This window comes from Neoarthrinium moseri (genome assembly GCF_022829205.1).
Source record: "Neoarthrinium moseri strain CBS 164.80 chromosome Unknown scaffold34_Wmoseri_CBS_16480, whole genome shotgun sequence".
In the NCBI taxonomy this organism is placed as follows: Eukaryota; Fungi; Ascomycota; class Sordariomycetes; order Amphisphaeriales; family Apiosporaceae; genus Neoarthrinium; species Neoarthrinium moseri.
Genome location: NW_026055148.1, coordinates 144,258 through 170,572, shown reverse-complemented (window position 1 = coordinate 170,572; position 26,315 = coordinate 144,258). Strand labels below are relative to the sequence as shown.

The window sequence follows — 26,315 nt, the reverse complement described above, 5'->3', positions numbered from 1 at the left end:
CTTGAAACGTAGGAGTGTTCAGACAACCCGGGCTGTCCCAACCTAGCATCTACATCGTCACTGCGCCATTCCGTCGGGTGGTCTCTCCGAACCACGGTTTTGCCTCGTGTCTCATCTCACGGAGTAACACCATCAACAATAGCATTTGATCTGAGCCCAACAAATCCTTGCCATTCAGCCTGGGATACGCAGATTCAACCCAGCTGTGTCTTCTGTGCAACTTTAAGACGGTCTCTTGCATTGTCGGGGAGATCGACAATCGGGCCTAGTCCCGCTCCGCCTTCTCATTGGACAGCAGCTTTGGACACAGTACTATTCAGAGGCTTGCACTATTGTCAAATATAGATTGACGGTGGCTGAAAGACGGTTTGAGAGCCTATTGGGATTGTTGTGATCCCCCATCTCGACTGAGGACGCAAACAGCCACAAACACCATGGGCGGACTAATACCCCTTCTCCTCCCTTCATCGGGCGGCAGCAGGTCGAGCGTCATTGTCCAGCCGACTGAGACGAAACGACCAGCTTCAGTCATGGCTGCCCACAGCCCTATGACTCCAAGTCACCGCCGGCAGCAGTCACTGCCGTTAGCTAAATCGATCACGCGCCTCTCATTGACACCAATTCCACTTCCAGTACTGCCCTACACGCCTACGGAGTGGAAGAAGACCATCAGCGAGGTGAAGCGCAAATATGTCAACCGCAAATACCGGACATGCTCAGCAAGATGTTGTGAGGTCTTGGACAATCTGAGGGAGACATCCAACGTGGAGACGATCTATCTTGTCTACCTCCACTTCTATGCGGCGTCATCCTTTGAAATGTGCGCCCGGCCGCTTTCACAGTCTTCATCCTACCGGACCAAGCTGTTGAGGGACGCAAGAGACCACTATGATCGCGCCGCGGCTTTCATACAGAGGGCTGAGGACGCGACGGTACAAAAGACGAGGTCGGGCTCAGCCAGTTCAACGAGCTCAAGTCTGCATTCACCCTCGTTATCAATCAGCTCGCGATCCTCCGTCTGTACGGCGCTGTCCTCGCCGCGCAACTCGGTATCTTCAGTTGAAGACATGAAAGTAAAAGCTTTACCGAAGAGGCCTAAGAAGAAGAAGGTCTCTTTCTCCGGCTTACCGGAACCCATCGAAATACCCAAGAATAGCTGGCAATCTGAGCCGTACATTCGACCAGACAGCCCAACCCTGGGTTGGGAGGAGGACCAATATCTTTTTGGGCAACGTGAATATGCGTCTGAAACTGTGCTGCCGCAGTCGTGTCTTGTTCAACCAACGTCAAAATCGGCGGACAAGACTTTCCCCGTACGATCAATTTCAACCGAGGCACAGCTACCATCACCACCAATCCTGAAGCCTGTGCCGGAAGAGGAGGGACAGGACGAGTCGTTTAATCTGGAGTCATTCCTGCAAACTCGATCGGCAAACCGACTGGTTTCTCAGCTCGCGGCCCTCCGTTCACAGGTGGCCTGGCACCGCGACGCCGTCGACACACTGTTGACTCAACCCGACGACATCCCCGAGATCCCCGAGACCCCCGTCGTTCCCGAGATGCCTTCGATTCCACCGCCTCCACCCGGCATGACTTCTACCCTCGGTGGCGCTCAAGCCCAACGCCTGAACGACTCTCTTGGCAGGGTGTCAAATTTTGACGTCTCCCCAGCAGCCAAGGACCTTACGCAGTCGCACGAGTCTTGGGTTCGTACTCGGAGCGACAGCGTGGCCTCGATCGCCTCGTCGCTGTCGTACCGTCCGTCGAGCGCCGCGTCCTCCACTCGCAGCGGCGGTGCGGACGAGGCACTGCAGAAACGCATCGAGCGGCTCCGGGCCAACGGGTGGCAGCGGAAGCGGTTCGACAACAGGCGCTACGAGGTGCTGCGGGAACAAGCCCTGAGCGAGATCGGTGCCTAGGCTTCTTTGTCCTGGTGCTGTATATTTTATTGAAACGGTACATTTGGGAAGTGGTCTTTGAGAATTATTACCATGTATTATTGCAAGGCGCTTTTGGCCCGCCGGGACGGCGTGGCGGTCGGGATTGATTTCAAGCGACGGCGTGTGGATATTATGGGCTTATATTGATGCTTTGGACTTCTATTCAATGAAGGGGGAGAGTGAGATAATTATCAAGCTGTGTAAATAGTATCTATAATACTTGGAGATACCGGTAACGTCTTCGATCCCTTTTGACCGCAGCCTGAGACCAAGCAAGGAATGATTTCACGTGCTATTTGAGCGTCGACTGATCGTAGCCGTATTCACAGCTTGGATGGCACTTCTGCTTTCAGCAACCTCCGAGCCAACAAACATGTTCTCTAAAATGGTATGATATTTTCCTTCAATATTCACATTGATCATTAATCTTGATCCGACGGACCAAAAGGCTTTGGTCACACTACAAGGAGACATCGTCTGTGTCTATCGCCTAGTATAATTATCTTCCGTAAGACTGGAGAAACGAGGCTCACACGTGGCACGGCACCGTTCAAGTCTTTTGGAATGTTGGCGATGCTCCTAAACCCCACGAGGTGCCGTGAAGCTTTTACGTGGCGTATGTAGAGACAGGCGTCTCACTGCAAAATCACAAAGCCGTGCTGGAGGGCGTCAGGTCAACAGAAATCCATATTTTGAATAAACGTATACCCAGCGAAAACTGGAGCCTAAGGCTCCCTAGGAATTCAACGCCTGAACAACTACACAAGTATCAATGGATCATACGGATCCAAGAATGGAATTCGTTGCGGTCCCTGACTGCCAGAACTCACCCAGCTGCTACTCTGAATATTGCATGAAGTCAAAAGCCTCATGGCCAAAGTGCTCATTTTCCCCAGCCGCCTTGGTCCTGTTACCCTTACGTCGGGTCTAGGCCACACCTGACTCGTGCCTTGTGCTGCCCATCCGCCTCAAGCAGAGTCTTTGGAGCCACTGAAGCTCTTCCTTCGAGCTTCCTTTTCGGCTTCCTCCTTCACTTTCAGAGTCTGCTCTTGCTCCTTCATCTCTCGCACCTTGGCCAGAACAATCTCGCGGAAGATGGCACCCCTAGCGATGCGGCTAAGGCTCTTCTTCTCGCCCTTTTCGGTCTTGTCGGCTTTATCGCCAGACGACTGAGACGAGCCGGCCCGGGCAGTGGAATCTTTTGCAGCGCCGGTTGCATCGACCGGGAAATCGGGGTTCTCAGGGTCGTCCTCTTGCATCTTGAGTGCTTCGATGCGGTTTGCAAGCTTGACCATCTCAATACCTCGCTTGAGGCGGGCTTTGGCCATGTATGCCTTGATCTCGGGCAACAAGTTGTGGTCCGTAGCGGTCTCGCCTCGGAGCCAGGAGTGGTTCAATGCTTGCTAAGAATTGTGTGAGATAGTTGAACCCTGAGATGTCGGCAGACAGCTTTGGGTGACTTACCTGACTGGTCCAGCGATCCTCTGCATTCGGTTTCAATAAGTGCTTGATGAACTCCTTGGCATCGTCACTGACGTCCTTCCAGTATCTGTCGTGGAAGACGACCTGTGCGTTGCTGCACTCGTCTATGAGATCTTGGAGGTTCTCTGATCGGAATGGGGAGTAACCGCAAAGCAATGTGTAGGTGATGACACCCATCGACCACATGTCTACAGGCTTCCCGTGGCCTTTCTTGAGCATTACCTCTGGTGCCGCGTAGCCGAACGAACCCGCCATGGTCGTCAAAACCTCGTCCTTGGTGTCCAGCATCTTGGCGATACCGAAGTCGGCGAGCACTAGGTCAGAATCTGAGTGCTTGTTAAGATACAGGAGATTCTCCGGCTTAAGATCTGGGGTGGGGGTCAGCGGGATGCTCCCAAGTTTGTAGAGTTCTAATATACTTGCCTCTGTGCACGACGTTGTTGCGATGAAGATAGTCCACAGCACCAAGGACTTGCTTGATGGTCTGCGAGGCGTCCTTCTCCGTGAACTTGCCCTGTTCGCAAATGCGATCGAACAGCTCACCGCCGGTAGCGAGTTCGGTGACAATGTAGTACTTGTCCCTGGACTCAAACCAGTCGACAAAACGGACGATGTGGGGGTGTTTGAGGCGCTGAAGCATGTCCAGCTCGTCGTAAACCATGCGCTCGTTGCCCTTGACGTTCTTCTTCAAGATGATCTTGATCGCGACCTTTCCCGTTGGGCCGTCGGCCTCTCGAACAATGCCATAGGTTCCTGCACCGAGTGTTCGCCCGAATCGGTACTTTGCTTTCTTGTCGTAGCTCTCGGGTTGGCCTTGCAGCCGACTGAGCATTCCGGTAACTGAAGACATGAGGGTAAGTGTTAGTGCATAGGTGAGATTAAAAATGTAGGACACAAGTGAACAGAGATGCAAGCTCCCAGCCGCATGATGAGCTGTCGTCGCCAGCGACAGAGGCCTCGTCCAGATGAGTGATGTCGCTCTGGCGACCAGGCTGGGGGCCAGAAACATCAGCAGAGAGCAAGAACACGTACAGCTCATTGTTCCTTCTGTCGCGAACCCTGCAGGTCGCAGTGACAGCTGAGGCAGGAATAGATGATAAGGTGGGGGTGAGCTGAATGGAGCTGCCGGACGTCACCAGAGAATCGTCGGGCTCCCTTGCGTCGTTGAGAACGCCTGAAGGTCGAAGGTAGGCGGTCGGGACGATTGAGAGAAACAAGAAACGTGTAGGTAGACGAGAGAGCAGCAAGACAAGTTGTATGCGGGCGGTTTCACCACAAAAAGGCTCCAGGTATGTAGCTCCCTCTGACGATCGCCCAGGAGCGACTAATAGATTGGAGGGGACGCCGTTTCTTTGGCCTGAACAGGGGACTGAATGAGGGGTCGAGTCGCGTCGTCGTCGGTGTTGCGGGGGCCAAATTCTATGAATGGATCAAGATACGGGCTGGGGGGGAAGTATGGGTACCCTGAAGCTAGCAGACGTTGGTGATGGACAGCGACAACGGCACCTGTCGAGAATATCTTTATCTTACTGTCCACGACAGGCGCAGTCAGCGGGAGCCGGATCGCTGAAGTAAATAACAGTTTGACTTCAGGTCGCATCCATGGATGCCATGTCATGTCAGGTCACGTATGTAGGTTGAACTCCATTTACGGCAGTCCAGTGGCTAGGCACACAGCCTTCACAGTACCGTGGGAACGCCGCCTGACCCATACGGGCCTCCCCGTAGATGGAAGTAAGCCTTGTTCGCCATTTGAGTTAACGCTGCCATGCTCAGCCGCAAACACGGGCTTGCCAGGACAGCCTACAGAGCCTAGACAGGAGGGACGAGGGAAGAGCCTTATCGCGACGGCCGCAACAGCGAAAGCTATTGGCCAGCATCGCGGCCGTTGAAGCGCAACAGACGAACATCACTGGCAGTGCCCTCGGCTCACTCAGCTTCTTCCCGTGGCTTGTTCCGCGCAAGAGGTCGTCTGCACCAGTATATGCCTGTCGAACACACACGATGTGGAATGCCAGGTTCCTGCCCAGCAACACTGCAATTCTAGTGTCATCCTGTCAGAAGTGTAGTAGTATCCTTTCGTGGCGGAGCTGCTGAGGTGGTGGTCATGTCCCACTTTGTCATCCCAATTGCGTGAGGCTCTTCGGAAGTTTCTTGCCGTGTACACGGGATGCCTCTGGAAGCAAATACCTACCTGACAGTGCCTAATGCAACTTGAGGCAGAGTGCCCTCATAGAGCCCCTAACTTAGGACAGGTACAGACCCCTCGGTGGTCACCTTATCGCTGAGGCATCCTGGACGGGCCGAGCTGCAGTAGACCTGCACGCAGGGGCGGTCCCGTCGGCAGGCAAAAGAATAAAGCAGGGCCAAGCACAAAGATCGCAACAATGCGAAGCGGACAGTGTGCAAAATGGGAATTCTCAATGGGAAATTTTGGGCAGCGGAAAGAACAGCATCGGCGAAACCATAGAGACCCGGGCTCTTGGTTTCAAGATGTCCAGTTGCAAGCAACTGTTGCGTCGCATCGCACCGTGTCACAGTGGTCGACCGAATATCTCAGGGGATTGGGTGGTACTGGTACCAGCTAGCACTTACATGCCCGGGTCCAGTACAATCCCATAAGGCGGCAATCACCAGACTTGCCGTCAGTCAACGCAATCCAAACCTGCGTTTATCGTCAACAAGGGTTCTTGTTCCCCTTGCAGATTTGCTCAAACCAGACGCATACCTCACTCTCACTGAGGTCGGTAGAGCCACTCGCCTTGTCGGATCCAGTTTTCAAAGACCGACCAGAGCCCCCCCTTCCTCACCAACGCTTCCAACTGCCTCCCACTACACACCCACCCACTCACCTCTCGGCGTCCCGCTTCCCGCCTTCCATCCCGGACGACCCTTCGGCGCGCGCGGCCAACCCCGCCGAATCCTACACATCCCACCTTCGAAAGAACCCTGAGGTCGCCCGCGAGCACAATGTCGGGTTTGGGGCCCAAGAGACTGGGCAAGGAGCTCACAAAGGTTCGAGGCCCCCCGCTCGTCGCAGAAGCGCCGACCATGGCTGACTTCCATTGGAACACAGATCCAGAACAGCCTGCCGCCTGGCATCACACTTGTCTCGGCCGACAATCTGGAGGAATGGTTCCTTGATATTCAAGTGCTCGACCAGAACCCGCTCTACGCCGGTCAGACATACAGATTAAAATTCAAGTTCAGCAAGTCCTACCCGATCGAGCCGCCCGAAGTCACGTTTACGAAGACGGACAACCGACCCATACCCATGCACCCTCATATCTATTCGAACGGGATCATCTGCCTAGACCTGCTGGGCTCCCAGGGATGGAGTCCGGTGCAGAACGTGGAGAGCGTCTGCATGAGCATCCAGAGCATGCTGACGGGGAACACAAAGGACGAGCGGCCGCCCGGCGACGAGGAGTTTGTCAGGGGGAACCGCCTGCGCCCGAGAGACATCGATTTCTACTACCACGATAATACTGTCTAGCGCGGGGGGTTGTCGCCTCCCGTCATCTATGATCTGCGTTTCCTTGAGATTGCACGACCCTTACAAGGCCTGGCGTTCGTTTCCTGCGGGATGGGTATTTGGTATCGCATCGGATTGCAAGGCGTTGAGCATGAGGCTGGGGTTTAAGGAGTCTTTTCACCGTGAAAGACCAAGGGCGAGTCACGCATCACTTACGACGCCAACCGATCTGGAGGCAGAGATGTGAATCGCGAGGATGTATGAATGGATACACTTTATAGGCATAACTGCATAGACAGCCGTGGTCCATATGACCTCCCAAGGTCACTCTTCTGCTCGATACTTGGAGGCTTTACATGCCATTACGACTACATTGCTCAGGCCCAAGTCGGTGACGAAATCAACAAGACCCACCTGCTCCCTGGTGAAACTCCTTCCGAATCTGTTCCATGGTGATGATACAGAAAAACCATACCGAGGCCGACTCGCGTCTCACGCGCTCTCCATGCGCTCTAGGGGGGCCAAATTATACAGATTGACTGCTAGCAAGCTCACCAAGCAAAGATGGTCCACCCGCATCCCCTGAAGGTACAGAAGGAAGAAAGCGTCTGAGCCAAGGCAGTAGCGGTTGTCAATACAGAGGTCTACATAGCAATCCATGCATGCCACAATGACCGTGATAGGGCGGGGAGGACTATTTGCATGCAACAGTTGGTAGTTGGAGCATTGGTGGGGCAGCGAGCTTGTCCGATCTGGGGACCTCGAGCCATCCAGCAGTTAGCGTTCTGGGTGCGTGACGTCGCGTCGGCCTAGAGCTCCAAGACACCGACTTGGGGGGCAGCTTTCCTCCTTCGCCCACTCACCCTTTGCGGCTTCTTATTCCGAGTTCCAACCCCCATGAGAGCTCGAGATGGCTCCTCATGTGGGGTTCGATACCGAGCAGATCAAGGACAGCGCTCGGAAAGATCTTTTATATCTCCTTGAGGGTGTAAGTCCGGCCGCCCTGCCCGCGCCCTGCCCCCGATGCCCGCGCGACCGGCGAATAACATGAGCTTGCATTGTAGGTCCGGGGCAAAAAGAACCTCGTCATCGAACGAAGCTTGGCCGGCCCTATCGGCGTCGTGGTCAAGGTCTCGACGCTCCAGGAATATGGCGTGGACAAGTTCTTCTTCCTAGAGAACAACAACGCCGACACGAGCCAGCGCAATGTCGTCTTCATGGCCCGGGGCGAGTGTGCCCGCCACGCTCAGGCGATCGCAGGTGAGCTACGCCTCTTATTCTCGCCCTCGCAAAAGTGCGCTGCACGCAGCATGACTTGTTCGCCATGTCACCGGGTCCGTGCAACACTAACAGCGACTCGCTCAAAGTCGCTTGGAACATTCGGTGACAATGGCGAGAGAAGACGGCCAGCTGTCGGGTCGGACTCACAGTCCACTCAATGAGCTCTCCGTGCCCAGGGAAACCTTGACATGCTGACAATCCTTCAGAACAGGTCAAGCGATTGCAACGTGAGAGCCAAACCGGCCATGACTTCCACATCTTTTGGGTGCCGCGCCGTACTCTGGTATCCGACAAGCTTCTGGAGGAGAGCGGCGTCCTAGGGGATGTCAGCATTCACGAGTTGCCGCTCTACTTCTTCCCCTTGGAGCGCGATGTTCTCTCTCTTGAACTCGATGACTCCTTCCGGGACTTGTTTCTATGCAAGGATACCACCCCTGCCTTTCTCATCGCTAAAGCTCTCATGGGTATTCAGTCGAAACATGGCCTCTTCCCTCGTATCATCGGCAAGGGAGACAATGCCAAACGGGTAGCGACACTTCTTTCACGAATGCGACAAGAGATTCTGGCCGGAGAGGATGCTAGTGAGGCTGCGAAAGCTGGGTTGACTCCGAGCAATTCAACTGAGAGCGTCATCATTATCGATCGCGAGGTTGACATGGTTTCGCCATTGCTCACGCAGCTCACTTACGAAGGATTGATCGACGAAGTCTTCAATATTCAGAACAATCAAACTGATGTTGACTCTACGATTGTCGGAGGTCCAGCCCAGCCCCCCTCCCAAGGCACATCTACCGCACCTGCTGCAAGTAACCAATCAAGAAAACGCAAGATCCAACTCGACTCTTCAGACAAACTATATGACGGCCTACGGGATACGAATTTCGCCATCGTCGGCACCCTGCTTAACAAGGTCGCGCGACGGCTGCAGAGCGATTATGACAGCCGGCATGCCTCGAAAACGACGGCAGAGCTCAAAGATTTCGTTAAAAAGCTCCCCGGCTACCAGGCCGAGCAACAAAGTCTGAAAATCCACACGTCACTGGCTGAAGAGATTATGAAGTATACCCGAACTGATCAATTCAGTCGATTACTTGAGGTTCAGCAAAATTTGGCTGCAGGCGCCGATCCGAGTTCCCAATTCGATGCTATCGAAGAGCTGATCGCTAGGGACACACCGCTCCCAGAGGTATTGAGACTAGTTTGCATTTACTCATGTATATCCGGGGGGATCTCAACGAAAGAGTTTGATTATTTCAGGCGTCTGATCCTGAAGGGGTATGGCTATCAGCATCTACTTACGCTCAACAACTTGGAGAAGCTCCAACTACTCCTACCTCGGTCGTCACCGATGGCTAGTATGGTTCCAATGCCGGGATCCGGAGCAGCAGCGGGAACCAAGACGAACTACACATATCTCCGCAAGCAACTACGGTTGATTGTCGACGAAGTCAACGAGCACGACCCCAACGATATCGCGTATGTCTATAGTGGCTACGCACCCTTGTCGATTCGCCTTGTGCAATGCATTCTCCAGAAACAATATCTTCTATCCATCACACGCGGCAACACAGCCGCAGGCGCGGGGAACATCGCAGGCAGCGGCGCCCAAGGATGGAGAGGGTTTGACGACGCTGTGAAGCATGCCCGTGGCCCGACATTCGACGAGGTTCAGAAGGGAGAGGACAAGGCCGTGAAGGCGCGTTCGCTCTTGTCTGGCGGCGGGGAGAAGAAGACGGTATTTGTAGTGTTCGTCGGTGGCATAACTTTCACTGAGATTGCCGCTTTGCGCTTCATTGCGAGGAAGGAGGAAGGTATGTATCGAATACGCCCTGCCTGTATTCATGGACGTGACTTGACTAATACATGCCTCACTCAGCTCGACGAAACATCGTCATCTGTACGACGTCGATCCTGAATGGAAACCGAATGATGAGCGCCGCGATCGAGAACGAGTCATTCGCAAGAGAAAAGCCCAAACCCGCAACAGCAGCAGCCGCCACTTCGAGCTGAGGCACTGCAGTGCGTGTACGGGACGGTGCCGGGGAGCAAGTGAGATGAGCCCAATGAGAGGCTGCGCAGGCGGTTCCACGCCGGCTTCCGTGTCGGGCAACTGGGCAGGGGCACAGTAGCGCCAGCGGATAGTATAGAGGGCGATGTGCTCCAATTAGTTCGTAGTATTGAGTCCTGAGTGCTTATATGCCCTTGCATGCCCCTCTGTGTTTGGCCACTCAATGCACACTTTCGAGGGGACGAGTTTGCGAAGATGGCGATGGCCCCAGGGGTGGCTGAAACTTTACAGAATGGATGGCAGTCACGTGTAGCTCAACTACAGCAGTCCTTTTAGGGTGCGGGCCATGGCGGCCCCCCCTCCCAGATGGTTCGACGACGCTGCATCATTCTTGTACATATCCATATCTCGATCAATCAAGACATAAAAGGCCGCACGAATTGGGACTTCGGACTCGATCCACCCCATTGATCCGTTCCTCGCTTGTCGTTTTCATGCTTCTATCGGCTTACTCTCCAATCGGGTCCAGTTTGGCCAGCGGCGGAAGTCCACGCTAGAGGTACGGTGCCCTTTTTCATCGAGCCCTCACTGTGTCCTAGTCATCACGCCAACCTTGACATCGCTTCCCTTGCATGGCACCAAATTCATGCGCAACATCTAATGCGATTGAACAGACGGCTCCAAATTACTTGACATGATCACTCGGTGACACTTGTACATTAGAATGGGCCTCGAGGGGTGATACGTCAATCTCATGGGCACAGACACTCTCAAGAATCCCGCCAAGCCGCGATATCCAAACCGACCCAGCTCATATACACCGATGAAAGCTTCTATCCACGACGTCTTGTGAGCCCGCGAACTATGAGAAGCGCTCAGGAGACTCTGTTGGAGGAGGGCAAAAACATTGGCTCGGGGTCGTCGATGGACCTTGACGGACTTGACTTACATCTCTCCTTGCTGGCCTCGAAGAGCGATCTCACCAAGATACCCACATCCGCCGCCCGCGCTCCAGATATCTATTCGTTAGCCAACACCGGTCCTTCAACATCAAAGGGCACTCCCAAAACGGAATCTGAAATTGTTGTGCTGGTAGATGATATGGATACCGATATGAATAGCACCGCATCTGGCCTCGTAACACAGCCAGAATCTGAGTAAGTTCTGTTTGGCATATGTGAACCCCAGCGCCTTTTTTCACAATACCTAAACTCGACACTGAGTGTTTCCTGTCTTAACCATTGAGACCAGGTATCCCTCAGGTCAAGAGAGTGTAGCCAACCCGAAACTCCTTGGATTCCAAGAAAGCTCGAGGAAATCCCTCGGGTCGTCGGCGTCTGCTATATCGGAGCAGTCAGATCTCTCTTCTCCACCAGCCTCACCGTCTAGTAAGGCAACAACGCCGGCTCATGTGACAGACACCAAAGAGTCATTAGAGACCCCCAGTCGCCCGATTGCCACCGATGTCACGAGGTCGCAGAGACCAACACCGTCGAGGCGCAAGTTTAATGTGCGCCCCAGGGTGTCCATTCCGACGGATATCGCACCCTTTGACTACGCAAATCAGTGCATCGCAGCTGCTGAGCACTCGAGACTGAACCCATATGCACTACACCAAGAAGAGTACTCGATGCTGCGCGAACATATCAGCCACGCGCAGGTGACGACCTACCTCAATATTCGAAACGGCATCCTGAGACTATGGCTGAATAATCCACGCATCGGAGTTGCCCGTGAAGAGGCGATTGGTTGTGCAAAGGACTCCCGATGGTTTGATGTCGCAAACGTGAGCTACGAATGGCTCCTACGTCGGGGCTTCATCAATTATGGCTGCGCGGAAGTTCCTTCATCGAAGACTCGACGCTACAAGGGTCCCCCGAAACGGAAAGGTAAGACTGTCGTAGTCATTGGCGCCGGTATGTCTGGACTTGGATGTGCCAGGCAGCTGGAGACTCTATTCAAACAGTATGCAGGCCAATTTCAGCAACTGGGAGAGGAGGTACCAAAGGTTATTGTGCTTGAAGGGCGAAGTCGTCTCGGCGGCCGCGTCTACTCGCGAGCTGTCAACGGGAGCCAATGTCAGCGCTTGATAGGCTTCAAGGGCCAGCGTCATAGCGTCGAATGTGGTGGCATGATCATCACGGGATTCGAGCGAGGCAATCCTCTAAATGTCCTGTTGAGAGGTCAGATGGCATTGCCCTACTACGCACTGCGGCCGGAGACCAACTTGTACGATACCAATGGAAAACCGGTCGATGCGCAAAGGGATCTTTTAGTTGAAAGACTTTTCAACGACTGCCTTGAAAGGGTTAGCGATTACAAGTTTAAGAGCCCACCATCAAAACTCATCGAGGGCAACAGAGACTTAATGGATGAAGGCAGAGACAGTGCCTCTGAAGGGAACAAGACAATTGCCCATGTCGAAGAGACGACGGCGTCGATGCCTCAAGCGGCACCTGTCTCCGAGCAGAGCTTGGCTCCGCAGGTCAACCTTGTCCCCGTGTCCACCGACAAGGCTACCGGCAAGACGCATGTTGAGCCGGGGACCGCTGCTGCTCTGAAAGCAGCCTTCAAAGCGAAGCTGATGGGTTGGGCTTTAAAGGAAGGCATCCTGGAAGACCGCGATTTAGAACTCGACACAGCGGCAAAATCACCCGATGTGACTTTGGGTTCACTTATAGATGAAGCAATTACCCAGTATCGGGATATAATCGACCTCACGCCCCAGGACTATCGATTAATGAACTGGCACATTGCCAATCTGGAGTACAGCAACGCAACAAACCTGAAGAACCTCAGCCTGGGTGGCTGGGATATAGATGCAGGTAACGAGTGGGAAGGCAAGCACACTATGGTCGTAGGCGGCTATCAGAGCGTGCCATGGGGACTGGCTCATGCGCCATCGGCGTTAAATATCCGAAAGGACAGTGCCGTCAAGAAGATCACATATAATGCGGAGGGTAATGGTACTGCGAGGGTGGAATGTGAGGATGGGTTCTCGATCGATGCCGACTACGTTGTATCAACTATCCCATTGGGTGTGCTCAAACACGGAAGTGTCAAATTTGACCCCCCTCTACCGGCATGGAAGACAGATGCCATTAGCCGTCTTGGATTCGGCATACTGAACAAGGTCATATTGGTCTATCAGGAGCGGTTCTGGGACACAAGTCGCGACATTTTCGGTGTCTTGCGAAGTCCGTCTTCGCGGCATAGCCTCAAACAGAGCGACTATGCCTCGCAGCGCGGTCGCTGCTTTCAGTGGTTTGATGTGTCCAACACGAGTGGTGTACCGGTCCTCCTGGCTCTCATGGCTGGAGATGCTGGTTTCGACACAGAGTATACTAAGAACGACGAGCTTGTTAGTGAGGCCACCGAGGTCCTACGCAGTGTTTATGGTGCCAAAGTTCCACAGCCAGTGCATGCGGTCGTCACCCGTTGGGGTTCTGACAAGTTCGCTCGCGGCTCATATTCATCAGCCGGCCCGTCCATGAAGTCTGATGATTACGACACCATGGCCAAGACTGTTGGAAATGTAATATTTGCTGGCGAGCACACAACCGGGACTCACCCTGCGACGGTCCATGGCGCATATCTCTCTGGTCTTCGCGCGGCTTCGGATGTCCTTGATACCATGCTTGGTCCTATCAACATACCTTCTCCACTTATCATACCCAAGGAATCGTCTATGTCACTGTCCTCCAGTGCTGTGAAAAGAAAGGCGGATACGGTGCCACTCTCGCCTCAGGCTTCTAAACAGGCGCGCATAGAAGCTCATGAGGTTGCGGCATGGCAGCACATCATTGAAAAGATAGGCGACAGACCTTGGCGTCCTCAGAAGGTGGCAGGTAACTCCTACCTCCTCTACAGCAAGGCCAACTTTGACGCGGCACGCAAGCGTTGTGAAGAAGGTCGTCGGCTGGGTAAGGGCAAGCCGAGCCCCAACGAGGTCCGCGTCATGACAAGCAAGATGTGGAAAGAGGCCACTCCGGAGGAGAAGCGACCATACGAGGACCAAGCCACGGAACAGAAGCGCGTCTACCATGAAAAGCTCAAAGAGTGGGAGGTTGTGGTTAAGGAGTGGGATAGCAAAGCTCTACAAGCTAGAGGAGAGTGGGAGGCGAATGGAAACAAGCTCGTCCTTGAGGACAGCCCGTTTGACGAAGCAGCCGGCAGGGAGCGTAGGGGCCAGAAGGTCAACACGTATGCTGAGAGTGACGGGAGCGACGTGGAGATGGCAGGCTAGACCCGAGGGTCAAGCTGAGGTGGCGTTACGGACTAACAATTAATTGGAAGCGCTCATACCGGATGGGAAGGGGCGCAAGGTCTCTCCCATGGGGGAGGTGGGAGATACCCAATATCGTGCACATATCGGCGAGACGTCGGCGGTGTTAGCCGCCGCAGTACATAAGTGGTTGTCGCCATGCAGCTACCTCTGCGGGTTTGCTTGCAAGAAGGCGATCATTGCATTCATAGGAGCATCTCATCATTCACTCGCCCGTCATCGGGCGTCGTAAACATTGCCATAGCATAATTTCGCACTGCTTAGACGCAAACGTTTCTTCATGCAATCTATTATTGGTGACTGGAAGGCCGTTGCCATTTTACACAGCTGCGAGTTCCGCGAAGCGAGCAACCTGGCCTACAATCCATTCTCGAATCTGCCCTGATCGACAACTCCTGGCTGAGGATCAAGTGTCCGGCTGAGCTTGCGTCGCCGGCAGGAGTCGAGACAGTGGGCAAGGAAAGGCTCGGATCCTCTTGCAAGGCGCTTGGCCAGGTTGCAATTTCTTCTCCCCAGTGTCGTTCACGATGAAAGGGATCTTTGCAAAGTAAGGAGTATGCTAGGGGCTGTGAGGACAGGGAGATAGTTATGTCAGAGGGTATGGATGAGGAGGTCCTGACACGACAAGGCTTCAGGGGCTGGCTCAGGTCTTGGTCAATCACACATGAATGTCGAATGTCGATAAGGAGAACATGATCTGAACCAGGCTGTTGAGTCACGCAGCGTAGACACGTCGATGCGGGACCTCTCGATGAAACTAGTTTATTTCGGCGTTGATACACAGAGGGCGATGCAGCATCTGCTGCATAGGGGGTACTTTGATACAAAGGGAACATGCGAGTAAGACCGCCTCCTCCCATCTACCATCTAGCTCTGACCCTGATTTTACATGTCGGCGGAGGCGGTGGCACCAGTGATAATCTCGACCAGCTCTCCGGTAATGACGGCTTGACGTGTTCGGTTGAACAGAATCTGGTACTTGTTGATCATCTCACCAGCGTTCTTGGAGGCGTTCTGAGAGGACGGGTTAGTACATGTCGGAAGGGGGTTACGATTTGCTTGTAGGAAGGGCACTTACATCCATAGCGTTTCGTCGGGCAGAGATCTCGCAGGCGTGGCCCTCGGCCAGGGCCCAGTACAGAGAGTTGGCCAGGGCGTATTCACGCAGGTTGCCGATGAGCTCCTCCTCGACCTCGAAAGCAGAGAAGTTGGGCGATGCCAGGATGGCATCCTCGGAGAAGGCGGGGACGATGTTGGGCTCGTAGCTGCTGGCGTTGATGAACTTGTTGTACAGGATCTTGACGTCCGAGTACTCGGTGGGCAGCTGGGTGATCTGGTCGGCGATGGCCTGGGCATCGGCGAAGGTGGGGACGTCCTTGCCAACGCCGGCGAAGCTGAGGACGATGTCCTGGCCGTTGGTACGGGTGAGCTGGGCGCGGGCCTTCTCGCCAATGACGACAATGTCGGCGGCGGGCTGGCCAGCACCGACGTTGCGGCGGATCCATCGCGAAAGACCGGAGTGCACACCACCGCAGAGACCCTTGTCGGAGCTGCAGACGACGTAGAGGGTCTTCTTGTCCTCACCCTCGAGGGGCTTGGTCTCGGCGCTCTCGAAGACCTCGTTGGAGGCCTTGCCGTACTTGCCGGCGTCGGTCATGGCACGCTGGGCACGGGTGAGCTTGGTGGAGGCGACGATCTTCATGGTCTTGGTGATCTTCTCGATGTTGCGGATGGACTTGAGACGGCCCTCGATCTCTCGGAGCGTGGCGTAGGTTGCGGCATTGTTGGCGGTGCTGTAGGGAGGGAGAGGGCTAGGTCAGCAGCTTGCACTTGAGTGTATCATGTCATGTCATGTCTTGGGTCGGTCCCCGTTTCGCATCTCCATTTCCGGGTTCATGTCCATTCCCAATCCCCAATCCCCAATCCCATGCTCTTGCGGACAGTCGATCCCGAGGGTCCCATCTCGACGGCCGATGCACGAACGGAACGGATCGCCCTGCTGCCCCAACATATATGACATTCCCGAGCTTGGACTTTCCCTGGTGTGCCGCCCAGGACGAGAAAACGAGAGGTTTAACGGGGCGACAAAGACGTAGACGTACCGAGCAGGAATAGCCGCAGCCGCAGCGCCAGCTCTCAGAGCCGGACGTGCCGCCCTCGAAAGCATTGTGATGGTATTAGGAAGAGTGTGCCGGGCCTCTTGCAGTGGGTGACACTTGATCACGATTCGGATTCGCGATCAATTGGTCGTTGGTTGATGGAGGGAATCGCAAGCGTGAGGTTCGTGTCGACTCGGATCGAACTGAACTCCAAACCAAAACCAGAGCACCCGGCAGCTCCTGGTTGGCCGGGCGTACCTATTTTCCCTCGCATCAATTTTCGGGCCTAGGCCGGATTCTGCCAAAGTTGTTCCCCCCCAGGCCCCCCTTCCTGTTTTCCTGTCCCGTTCCTTCCCTGCCCTCTGTGTCTCCCTGTCTCTCTGTCTCGTCGCTCGTCGCTCGGGTCCACCTGAAAAGTGGCACGTGCACGCTAGACCCCAACAAGCATCTGGTCATTTCCCGCCTGAGGAATCAGGCTGACGTTAACTACCCAAATTGTCTGTCCATCCATCCATCCATCCTACCAAGCCACATCTAACTACTGTACTCCGTAAATTGCGCCCGTCTGTTCCTCTACGCCACACCTGCCACAGTCCCTACTGCATCTCCTCCACTCACCCGGCGCAGTCTGCCATCAGCTGGCGAATCACACACTCCATCCGAGATCGGGTCCCGAGGTCTCTCGCTCTCTGTGCCGGATCATTCGGCGTCCGATCGTCCCTCGTCCATCGTCAATTTTTCTGCACCAAAGCCCACCCGCATCCAGTGCCCAGTCGGGACCGCCCCTGTAAGCCCAGCTCACCCACCAAAGCCACTCGACCACTGGACGGACCTGCTGGAGTCTGGACGCTGACAGGCAGCCGCCCACTGGACAGGGAACACACGCCCGCTGAAGTCACTGCAGCACACGATCCCTCGTGCCATGGTAACCTAGCCAGGCTAACCTACAGGGAAGCCCACCAGCTGCATTGACCCCCTTCGATCTCGATTGATTGGCCCAGATTTAGCCACCCAGCCGGCCGTCCCAGCATCGACGCTCGACTCTCGCTGAGAGAGTCGCGTCGTCTGCCTCTCTTTTTTTTCTGCCCTCTGCCCTCTGCCTTCTGCGCCAGTCTCCAGACGGGCCCGCCGCTGACTCCACTGCCCGGGGCAAACCTAACCGCGACCGTACCGTCCCACTGTCCCTACAGTGACCCTACCAGCCAAAGTGTACCTACAGTACCTTAGCACCCAGTCGCCCGTCCCCGGTTCCAGAACCGCAAGACTGACTTGGGAAAGGCCTCTCTTAATCATTTCTCGGCTGCGCGCTGCTGTTCTCCCCTGCTCTCTCTTCCCTCACTCTCTTCTCTCTCGCCAGCACTCCTGCCGCTCCTTCCCTCTCACTATAGACGGGGTTGGCTCACTACGGTGTGGTCAACCATTTGCCCCCCCAGCAAACCAACTCCAGCTCGTACGGCTCTCGCCAAACACGCCCTCAGGGCGCCAGCCTCACCCCCGATATCACTCTTCCTTCCTTCGCGCTCGAATCGCCCTGCCCGATCCTTCACCAACTCGTGCCCCCTCACCCACACCGTACGCCATGGCTTCCGACTACTCTGACGACGATATGCCTCTGGCACGTCCCAATGGCCGCCGTAAGTACCTTCTTTTCCCCCCCTTCTCCCGGCTTCTGTTGCTGGAAGGCTGCGACTCGCGCCTGCATTTGCTCGATCAGCCAAATCTGCTGAACCTGGCCTCACCTCACTTCACCTCGCGCCGCCTCACCTCGGCCGTCTTACACAACCTGCCCCGGTCTCTGCCTTTTCTTCGTGCTGCATCTATGCTCGATACTACCGAGATCCTGCACACGACCAACCGCACGCTCCCCATCGTGCTTGCTGTTTTTCAGTTCAACTGACTCGTTCTCGCCTAGTCTCTGCAGCCACCATCCCAAAGTCGGAGGACCGAGCCATGGACAAGAACGATCCCGCCGCCAAGGGTCTACCCGCGCCCGTGTCTATTCGTCACGGCCCTGTGCGGGACGAAGATGCCATGGATGTCGACAGCCCCCAGCAGGTCAACGGCCATGGGAAAAGGAAGTCTCGGGTCTCCGTTGTCAGCTACAAGGACGAGTCCGACAGTGACGACGCCCCCATAGTACGTATCTCGCCGCTTTGCATTTCTTCTCGTACTGACTGGTATCCAGGCAAAACGCCAGAGAAAGAAGGTGGTCGACTCGGACTCGGAGGACGATGCTCCACTGAGCAGGAAAGGCCGCCTTCCCCCCAAAGCCACCGCGGCCGACATGATTGACAGCGACTCCGACGATGAGAAGCCTTTGACCGCCAAGCTGGCGCAGAAGAAGAAGGACATCGAGAACGCTGCCGTCAGGGAGGCCAGGGCCATCCGGAAATCCGTCAAAGACGAGTCTGACTCGGACGCGCCACTGGCCGCGCCCAAGGGGCAGAAGAGAACATCCAATGGGGTGCCCAAGGCGAACGGCGTCAAGAAGGAGGCCGACTCGGATTCGGATGCGCCTCTGAAAAAGACCAAGCCCAAGGCGAAACCTGCCCCAGCTGCTTCCAAGGCCAAGCCGAAGGGAAAGGCCGATGTTACGCCCGCGAAGAAGGCGGCTGCAAAGAAGGTCGCCAAGAAAGAAGAGAGCGAGGAGGTCGAGGATGACGACGACGAGGGAGGCGAGAACTGGTGGGACAAGCCGATGGACCAGGACGACAGCATCAAGTGGACGACTTTGGTGCACAACGGCGTCATGTTCCCGCCCGCCTACGAGCCTCTGCCCAAGAACGTGAAGCTCATCTACGACGGTGTTCCTGTAACCCTGGCCCCCGAGGCTGAGGAGGTTGCCTACTTCTTTGGTGCCATGGCTGATACCGCCCATGCGAAGCTCGACGTTTTCCAGAAGAACTTTTTCACCGACTTCAAGGAGGTAGTCACCAAGAGCGGTGGTGCCAAGGATCGGCAAGGCAACAAGGTCAACATCAAGGACTTCGCCAAGTGCGATTTCTCCAAGATACTCAACTACGAGCAAGGCAGAAAAGAGGCCAAGAAGGCCATGTCGAAGGAGGAGAAAAAAGCTGCTGCCGAGGAAAAGAAACGTGTCGAGGCGCCTTTCAAGACTTGCACGGTGGACGGCAAGACACAGGAAGTTGGCAACTTCCGTGTCGAACCTCCCGCCCTTTTCCGTGGCCGTGGCGCACACCCGAAGACTGGCAAGCTGAAATATCGTGTCATGCCTGAGCAGATCACCATCAACATTGGCAAGGGTGTCAAGGTGCCTGAGCCGCCTGCCGGCCACAAGTGGAAAACCGTTCAGCACGACCAGAAGGCTTCATGGTTGGCCATGTGGCAGGAGAATATCAATGGCAACTACAAATACGTCATGCTGGGCGCGACGTCCGACTTCAAGGGCAAGAGTGATCTGAAGAAGTTCGAGAAAGCTCGCGCGCTCAAGAAGTACATCGACCGTATCCGCAAAGACTATGAAAAGGAGTTGAAGTCGGACATCATGGCGGACCGTCAACGAGCCACTGCCATGTATCTCATCGACAAGCTCGCTCTGAGAGCTGGCAACGAGAAGGATGCCGAGAACGAGGCCGAGACCGTGGGTTGCTGTTCTCTCAAGTACCAGCATATCACACTCCGAGAACCTGATACTGTCATCTTCGACTTTTTGGGCAAGGACAGTATTCGGTATTACGACGAGGTCAAGGTCGAGCGTCAAGTCTTCAAGAACTTGAAGCTGTTCAAAAAGGCGCCCAAGGGCGAAGGTGATGACATCTTCGACCGGCTGAATACATCTCAGCTAAACAAGCATCTTTCAAGTTACATGCCGGGTCTCACTGCGAAGGTTTTCCGTACCTATAACGCGTCCTACACCATGAGCAGGCTTCTGAAGGACCTCAAGTTCCCTCCTAATGCGACGTTGGCAGATAAGATGTACGAATACACCAAAGCCAACCGAGAGGTCGCCATCCTTTGCAACCACAAGCGGACAGTGACTGCTAGCCACGAAGCGACGATGGAGAAGATGGGAGACCGGATCAACGCTATCAAGTTCAACATATGGCGTACAAAGCAGATGATCCTGGATATCGACCCCAAGCAAAAGAAGAAGAAGGGTGCCGAGTATTTCCAGCTCCCGGAAGATATGGCCAGCGAGGAGTGGATCCAGAAGCACATCAACTTCATCGTCGAAGAGGAGCGCAAGAGGATCACGAAGAAGTTTGAGAACGATAACAAAAAGTTGGCAGCCAACAAGGAGAAGCAGCTTCCCGAAAAGGAGTTGAAAGACCGACTCAAGGCCGCGGACGACCTTGCGAAGCAACGTAAGAAGGAGTGGAAGTCTAAGAAGGTCGAAGCCGAGGGCAAGGGCCCGACGGTTGAGAAGATCGAGGAGAAAGTCAAGAAGCTCGAACAGAGCCTGAACGCAGCTGAGCTCAAGCAGCAGAATCAAGACGAGAACAAGGAGGTTGCGCTGGGAACCTCTAAGATCGTAAGTTTCGCCGTAGTTCCATTGCCTTGTGATGATGGGGTGCTAACTTGGTAAACTAGAACTACATTGATCCTCGTCTCTCTGTCGTCTTCTGCAAGAAGTTTGGCGTCGCCATCAACAAGGTCTTTTCGAAGACCCTGGAAAACAAATTCCAGTGGGCCATCAAATCTGTCGAGGAAGACTGGGAGTTCTAAGACAGATATTCGTCCTCCCACAACCTGCTTTCCACCTTCCTCGTCTTGTATAATTGTACTATCATTTGCGCTACATTGTCTTGAGGCAATGGGGCGCCTTAGAGACATCTAGACACCATCACTGCACCATGATTACCCTTAACGACGAGATACGAGGCGCCGCTTATACTATCAGAGGGTCAATGGTCTTGCGTCTGGCCGCAACGGCGCAAGAATTGACCTTCACTGGCCTTGCATATATCGCTCGTATCACAAAGGTCGTTTAGCGCTGCATTAGGGGTGTTTTCTTCGTACGGAACTCCGACAATCTCTGAGTTTCGTCGATAGCGATGCATTACAGACAGACACAATAAAGATAAAAGTTGAGACTCAACCTGGACCTGCGGTTTTCACTGACTGCACCCACTTTAACCATACCTTTCCCTGCACCTGCGGTGCAAGCAATGGCATTGAGCATCAGAGCAATGTTCTGGCTCTTGACCGCCAATCGCGATGGATTTTCGAGGCTCATGGTGTGTAGTCTTCGCAATACGAGGTCACCCTAATAAGCTGATTGGTCACACCGACCAAGAATGGGTGCCAGGCATGGCCTTAGGAAGGTGAGAATGTTCACCAAGGACTGCGCTGCAGATAGACAGACACGAATGTTTTATAGACTGCCGTTGTTTTCGGTATCATCCCCGTTCCCTTGGTGACTTGCTGTTGAGTAGTTCCCTTGCCTGTTTCCGCCGCCGACTGTCCCTCCTCCCAGACGGACGATGTTCTTTGTCGACAGGGCGCAAAGGTGAAGTAGTATTCACAGCCGGACAGAATCCCGCTGCCTAGATGTCAGCCAGCCTTCCACCCACAGCATAGTGTGATACAGCGCCGGTTCCGTTGATTGTAGCTTGGGAAGACTTAGGTAGACGAGCCAGGACCGCGTGCCCTACTAACATTCCACTCTGGCTGAACACCTGGTAGGGCTCCTTCACGACCTACCGTGACCGCTGACAGCGCGTGACACTTCCCGTCTCCACCTCGTTCTCGTCGCGGGCTACACATAGGAGAGGCAGACATGATTTCCGATTTTTGGGAACGTACCGGGTACCTATCACGAAGCAGCACGGCGGGATTAGATGAAGAACCGAACTGTTTTATTCCCCTTGCTTGGTGCTCCCCTTCCCGAAAACGCCAGGCTCCAACGTGTGCTGTATACAAAATGGCAAAGCATGCGTGGCTGGCTCCCAGTCTGCAGTTCAAAACCTGTGTTGCGTGCAACATGAGCCGACCGCCCTATCCCCAGAAACCCCCCGTAATACTTTCAGTATGTATGTATACACTTCACCCCCGCCCGTCTTTTGCGTATGTACAGTGTATGCAGCGTACCTCGCCGTCCTCCGCCTTGGTTCTCATAAACGTTCCCTCGTTCCGCCGTACTACATAAACCACAACCCCCCCAAACAAAACAAGCCTGTGCCAAGCGGGGACGCCCCGCACTCAGGCAATCTTGTAGACGCGCGTGGCTGTCAGGTAGCAGGCGGCGCCGAAGGCGACGAGGCCGGCGGTGATGCACCAGAACCAGGTCAGGTCGCCCTCGAAGTCCTGGCCGGGGACCCAGACGTTCATGCCCCACAAGCCGGTGATGATGTTCATGGGCAGGACGATGGTGCCGAGCACCGTGAGCTTGTTGAGCGTGTCGTTGGTCTGCTCGCCGCGCTCATTCATGGCGATGTTGATCTGGGCGAGGTACGTGTTGGACGAGACGCCAAGGGTTCTGGATGTTTTGTCAGCATCTGTGTTGATGGTACGAGCTCTCTCCCACTCTCTGGCCGCTGGACCAGGAAACGGGGGCGAGGCTGGGGTTAGTAATACTCACTTGTCAGCATGCATCAGGTTCCCTGTCATGGTGATGATATGATCCTGGATATCGCCCAAATACAAGCCGATTTCGCTCCTGGGTGCAACCTCGTAGTGCTCATTGCACCGTTTCGCGAAGCCCTTGATGACGTCCGCCTTGTTACCCAGGAGTCTCAGTAGCTCCGTGGCCTTCTTGCGGCACTGGCCAATCCGATGCAGCATATCGCCGTCCAACTCCGCGGCCGAGGTGTGGACCGTTGCGCTGTCCTCCTTCTCGTTGTTGCTGTCCTTCTGGCGCCTCGCGACGGAGCCGGAGCGTGAGTTCATGCCGAGGATCGCATCCTCAATGTTGTCCACGTCGTCCTGGATATTCTGGACCAATGGGCCGAACACGTCGGTGATGTCGTCGATAATGGCATAGCCGATCCAGTCAGAGCTGAGCATGATATAGTCCTTGAGCTGCCTAATCCTACGGCGCACGTTGGCGGGATGCGGCGTTTGGCCAAAGTGGAAGGAGAGGATGCCCTCTCTGAAGACCACGATGTACATGTTGACCGGGTCAAGATGTGTTTCGCTCTCTTCATCCTGGTCGAAGGATCGGTAAGACACGAAGTAGTAATGGCGGAAAAGCTCGACCTTTTCCCGCTGTTCTTGTAGCATGATATCTTCCGACGTGAGTGGATGTATGCCAAAGGTCTTCTGAATGATTTTCATCTCATCCGGCGTGGGAGAGAGAACATCCAACCACCAGACGGGACGCTCACCGTACCGAACTGGCTTTTGGAACTGAGGGCTTGGGGACTTCAGGTCGGCAAAGGCCGGAGGAGGAGACTTGATATCATGGCCAATGGGCGTTGCGTCGCCTGACTGATTTCTCGATGTGGTTGCGGAGGCAGGTACTGTTTGCTTTGGGGACAGCGTGCCACCAGCGCCACGATCAGGTTGATCGGAGCTTCTGTTCGTTGTGGCCAAAGACGGCTGCCGGGTGGGATCTCTAGAGCCATAACCCGTGCGCCCATTCCTAATCGAACCAGGAACTTGCGGCCCCAACAAGTCCTCATCGTCAGACTCTTCGGAGGAATCGGACAGGATAGGCGGATCTGGGATGAAGAGCTCCCGGAAGCTCCCATCAGGCGGTACAAGCTCCGAGATGGTCAGACTGTGGATCGTGCTCTGGAGCTCCTCATTGAAGTATGTGAAGCGATAGGGTGCGTCTTCCTCAGACTTATACCAGCTCCTTGTGACCTGGCGAAGTCGCCCGTTGATGAGTTGGGGCTCCGTGATCTTCTTCATCCGTCTATCCTCCGTGTTGTTCTTCTCCTTCTCGTACCTGCTCCAATCCTCCAGCATGGCTAGGTCTGGCCACCTAGCCCGTCTGCGTCTGGGCCGGCGGCTGCGTTGATCCTGCGACCGTTGCGTGTCCTCCTCTGCAATTTCGGACATACCCTCCTGCGGGTAGCAGACATCATCCTCAGCCTGTATGGCGATTGTATGCCGCCTTTGTAGGGGGGATGATCCCTGCAGAGGGTCGTCGTGGTCTTCCATCAGGCTGGCTGGCTGCGATAGGGCCTGGCTCAGCTCCTCCCGCATCATCTCGTCCCCGAAATTCACGTCCGAAGCACCCATGCGCGGCGAGGGCGGCATTGACGGCGGGTAGTTGACATTGTACCTGTCGCCGGACGGCGTAGTTGGCAGCAGGCCTGATCTCCACTTGCTGGACCTGCTAGACCCGCGCCTTTCGAACCGTGGCCGTCCTTCGTTCGAGCCGTACCCCTTTCGCTGGTTTGAGGACTCGCTGATTCGGGAGCCACTCAGCAGCGGTGCGCCTTCGTCGAAGTCGGACCTGTCATGCTCATCTTCGCGATCAAGGTCTCTCCCCGACATGGTGCGTATCCGCGACTGCGAGCCCCTCTCCCCCTGGCTGGGGAGTGTGTACGGCGTGTTCAGCACCGAAGGGCGGCGGGGGCGCGGCCCGTACTGGTGTGCGCGATGGTCCAGGAGGGCCTGGCTGTCGACACTGGTATTGCTCAAATTGCGGCCCTGCATGTAGAAGCCGCTGTGCGACGCCTCGGGGTTGTCGCCCTGGACGCTGGAGTCGCCCTCGTCCTCCTGCAGGGCAGCGAAGGACTTGCGGCGCGGGCGCCGGTGCTTGCGTCCGCCGCGATGCTTCTTCTTCTTGGACGAGGAGGGCGTCTGGGAGCCGGAGGCAAGGGCCGATCCCGGTACCGAGTTGGACGGCCTGAAGGGGTTGCCAGCCGACGAAGACATGTTGGTGGTGCAGGTGTAGGTGGGTGGAGCAAGTTGGGGAGCGGAGTGCGATCTCAATGTGTCGCGAGATGATAGGCAGGCGACTCGTCCAGACGGAGACCGATGTTGAAAATGTACAAGCTCCTTGTAACTGAATGGCAATACGGGATTGAACAGTACAGAAGCGCTTCTGCTAAGCAGATTTCGCGGTCGACCTGTATGTATAGAGCCTCGGCGATGGATGCTTCTGCTCTGAGCTGAGCTGGGCCTTGCTGATCAGAGACAGCGCAGTCAGTCAGCCAGCCAGCCGTGCTGTAACCCGTCGTTGCTGTGGACAGGGCTATGCAGCAGCATGCACCGCAGTAGGCATCAAGCTATGCAGGGTCAATGGCTGCTAACAACGGGTTGGGCTCGGAAATCCGCCAGCGAGAGGCTGAAAAGAGAGTGCTGCAAGAGATGTCTCGAAGGTTTTCCGGTGATGTCAGAAGAGTCGAGGTCGGAGGTTGCCGCTGCCGCTGCCGCTGCCGGGATTTGGGCTTAAGCCTGGGGCGTGGGATTGGGTGCGTGCAGGATAGGAAAACGAACCAACCCCACGGCTGAACGAGCTGCTGGGAACCAACGAACGGACTGGGACTGCTGGGACTGCTGGGACTGCTGGAGAACCGCTGTGACGTGACGTCGAGGGCTGGAATGCGGATCCCGCCCCCAGTTAGGCCTAGCGACGAGGAGCTACCCTGGATCCGATAGGCAGGGGCCGAAGAGAGCTGCTCGAGTCGTGCACGACGAGACCATGGATGTGGATGCTGTAAGGTGCTGTGGGCCTCGGTCGCGTGCCTTTGTCTCCGGAACATGTGTGTGTGAGACCAAGTATGTGAATCTCATGAGGAGCAAAGCAAGACGTGTTTTCCTTTTATTTCTCCATCATTGTGCGGAGTTTGGATTGCGCCCATATCAGCCACACGGACACTCTGAACCT

At 55.2% G+C, this 26,315-nt stretch overlaps 8 protein-coding genes across 8 annotated transcripts; 5 read left to right on the top strand and 3 right to left on the bottom strand.

Annotated features, from left to right (window-relative positions):
* Positions 1–434: 434 nt before the first annotated feature.
* Positions 435–1,919, top strand: JN550_008248 (uncharacterized protein; the record flags this gene model as incomplete). Its single annotated transcript, XM_049320188.1, has 1 exon — positions 435–1,919. One exon carries the CDS (start codon positions 435–437, stop codon positions 1,917–1,919), a length of 1,485 nt encoding a protein of 494 aa, XP_049169761.1.
* A 989-nt stretch (positions 1,920–2,908) lies between these two features.
* Positions 2,909–4,272, bottom strand: JN550_008247 (uncharacterized protein; the record flags this gene model as incomplete). Its single annotated transcript, XM_049320187.1, has 3 exons — positions 2,909–3,343; positions 3,405–3,782; positions 3,856–4,272. 3 exons carry the CDS (start codon positions 4,270–4,272, stop codon positions 2,909–2,911), a joined length of 1,230 nt encoding a protein of 409 aa, XP_049169760.1.
* Positions 4,273–6,392: 2,120 nt separating this feature from the next.
* JN550_008246 (uncharacterized protein) lies at positions 6,393–6,918 on the top strand (the record flags this gene model as incomplete). Its single annotated transcript, XM_049320186.1, has 2 exons — positions 6,393–6,437; positions 6,499–6,918. 2 exons carry the CDS (start codon positions 6,393–6,395, stop codon positions 6,916–6,918), a joined length of 465 nt encoding a protein of 154 aa, XP_049169759.1.
* Positions 6,919–7,807: 889 nt separating this feature from the next.
* JN550_008245 (uncharacterized protein) lies at positions 7,808–10,188 on the top strand (the record flags this gene model as incomplete). The annotated part of the gene is made up of 4 exons (XM_049320185.1): positions 7,808–7,885; positions 7,962–8,157; positions 8,385–9,989; positions 10,055–10,188. 4 exons carry the CDS (start codon positions 7,808–7,810, stop codon positions 10,186–10,188), a joined length of 2,013 nt encoding a protein of 670 aa, XP_049169758.1.
* Positions 10,189–11,050: 862 nt separating this feature from the next.
* On the top strand, positions 11,051–14,432 carry JN550_008244 (uncharacterized protein; the record flags this gene model as incomplete). Its single annotated transcript, XM_049320184.1, has 2 exons — positions 11,051–11,343; positions 11,438–14,432. 2 exons carry the CDS (start codon positions 11,051–11,053, stop codon positions 14,430–14,432), a joined length of 3,288 nt encoding a protein of 1,095 aa, XP_049169757.1.
* A 924-nt stretch (positions 14,433–15,356) lies between these two features.
* Positions 15,357–16,638, bottom strand: JN550_008243 (uncharacterized protein; the record flags this gene model as incomplete). Its single annotated transcript, XM_049320183.1, has 3 exons — positions 15,357–15,485; positions 15,550–16,282; positions 16,574–16,638. 3 exons carry the CDS (start codon positions 16,636–16,638, stop codon positions 15,357–15,359), a joined length of 927 nt encoding a protein of 308 aa, XP_049169756.1.
* A 1,511-nt stretch (positions 16,639–18,149) lies between these two features.
* JN550_008242 (uncharacterized protein) lies at positions 18,150–21,256 on the top strand (the record flags this gene model as incomplete). The annotated part of the gene is made up of 4 exons (XM_049320182.1): positions 18,150–18,204; positions 18,483–18,706; positions 18,756–21,062; positions 21,122–21,256. The coding sequence occupies 4 exons, from the start codon at positions 18,150–18,152 to the stop codon at positions 21,254–21,256; spliced, it is 2,721 nt and encodes a 906-aa protein (XP_049169755.1).
* A 1,476-nt stretch (positions 21,257–22,732) lies between these two features.
* Positions 22,733–25,360, bottom strand: JN550_008241 (uncharacterized protein; the record flags this gene model as incomplete). The annotated part of the gene is made up of 2 exons (XM_049320181.1): positions 22,733–23,009; positions 23,112–25,360. The coding sequence occupies 2 exons, from the start codon at positions 25,358–25,360 to the stop codon at positions 22,733–22,735; spliced, it is 2,526 nt and encodes an 841-aa protein (XP_049169754.1).
* Between the last annotated feature and the right edge of the window lie 955 nt (positions 25,361–26,315).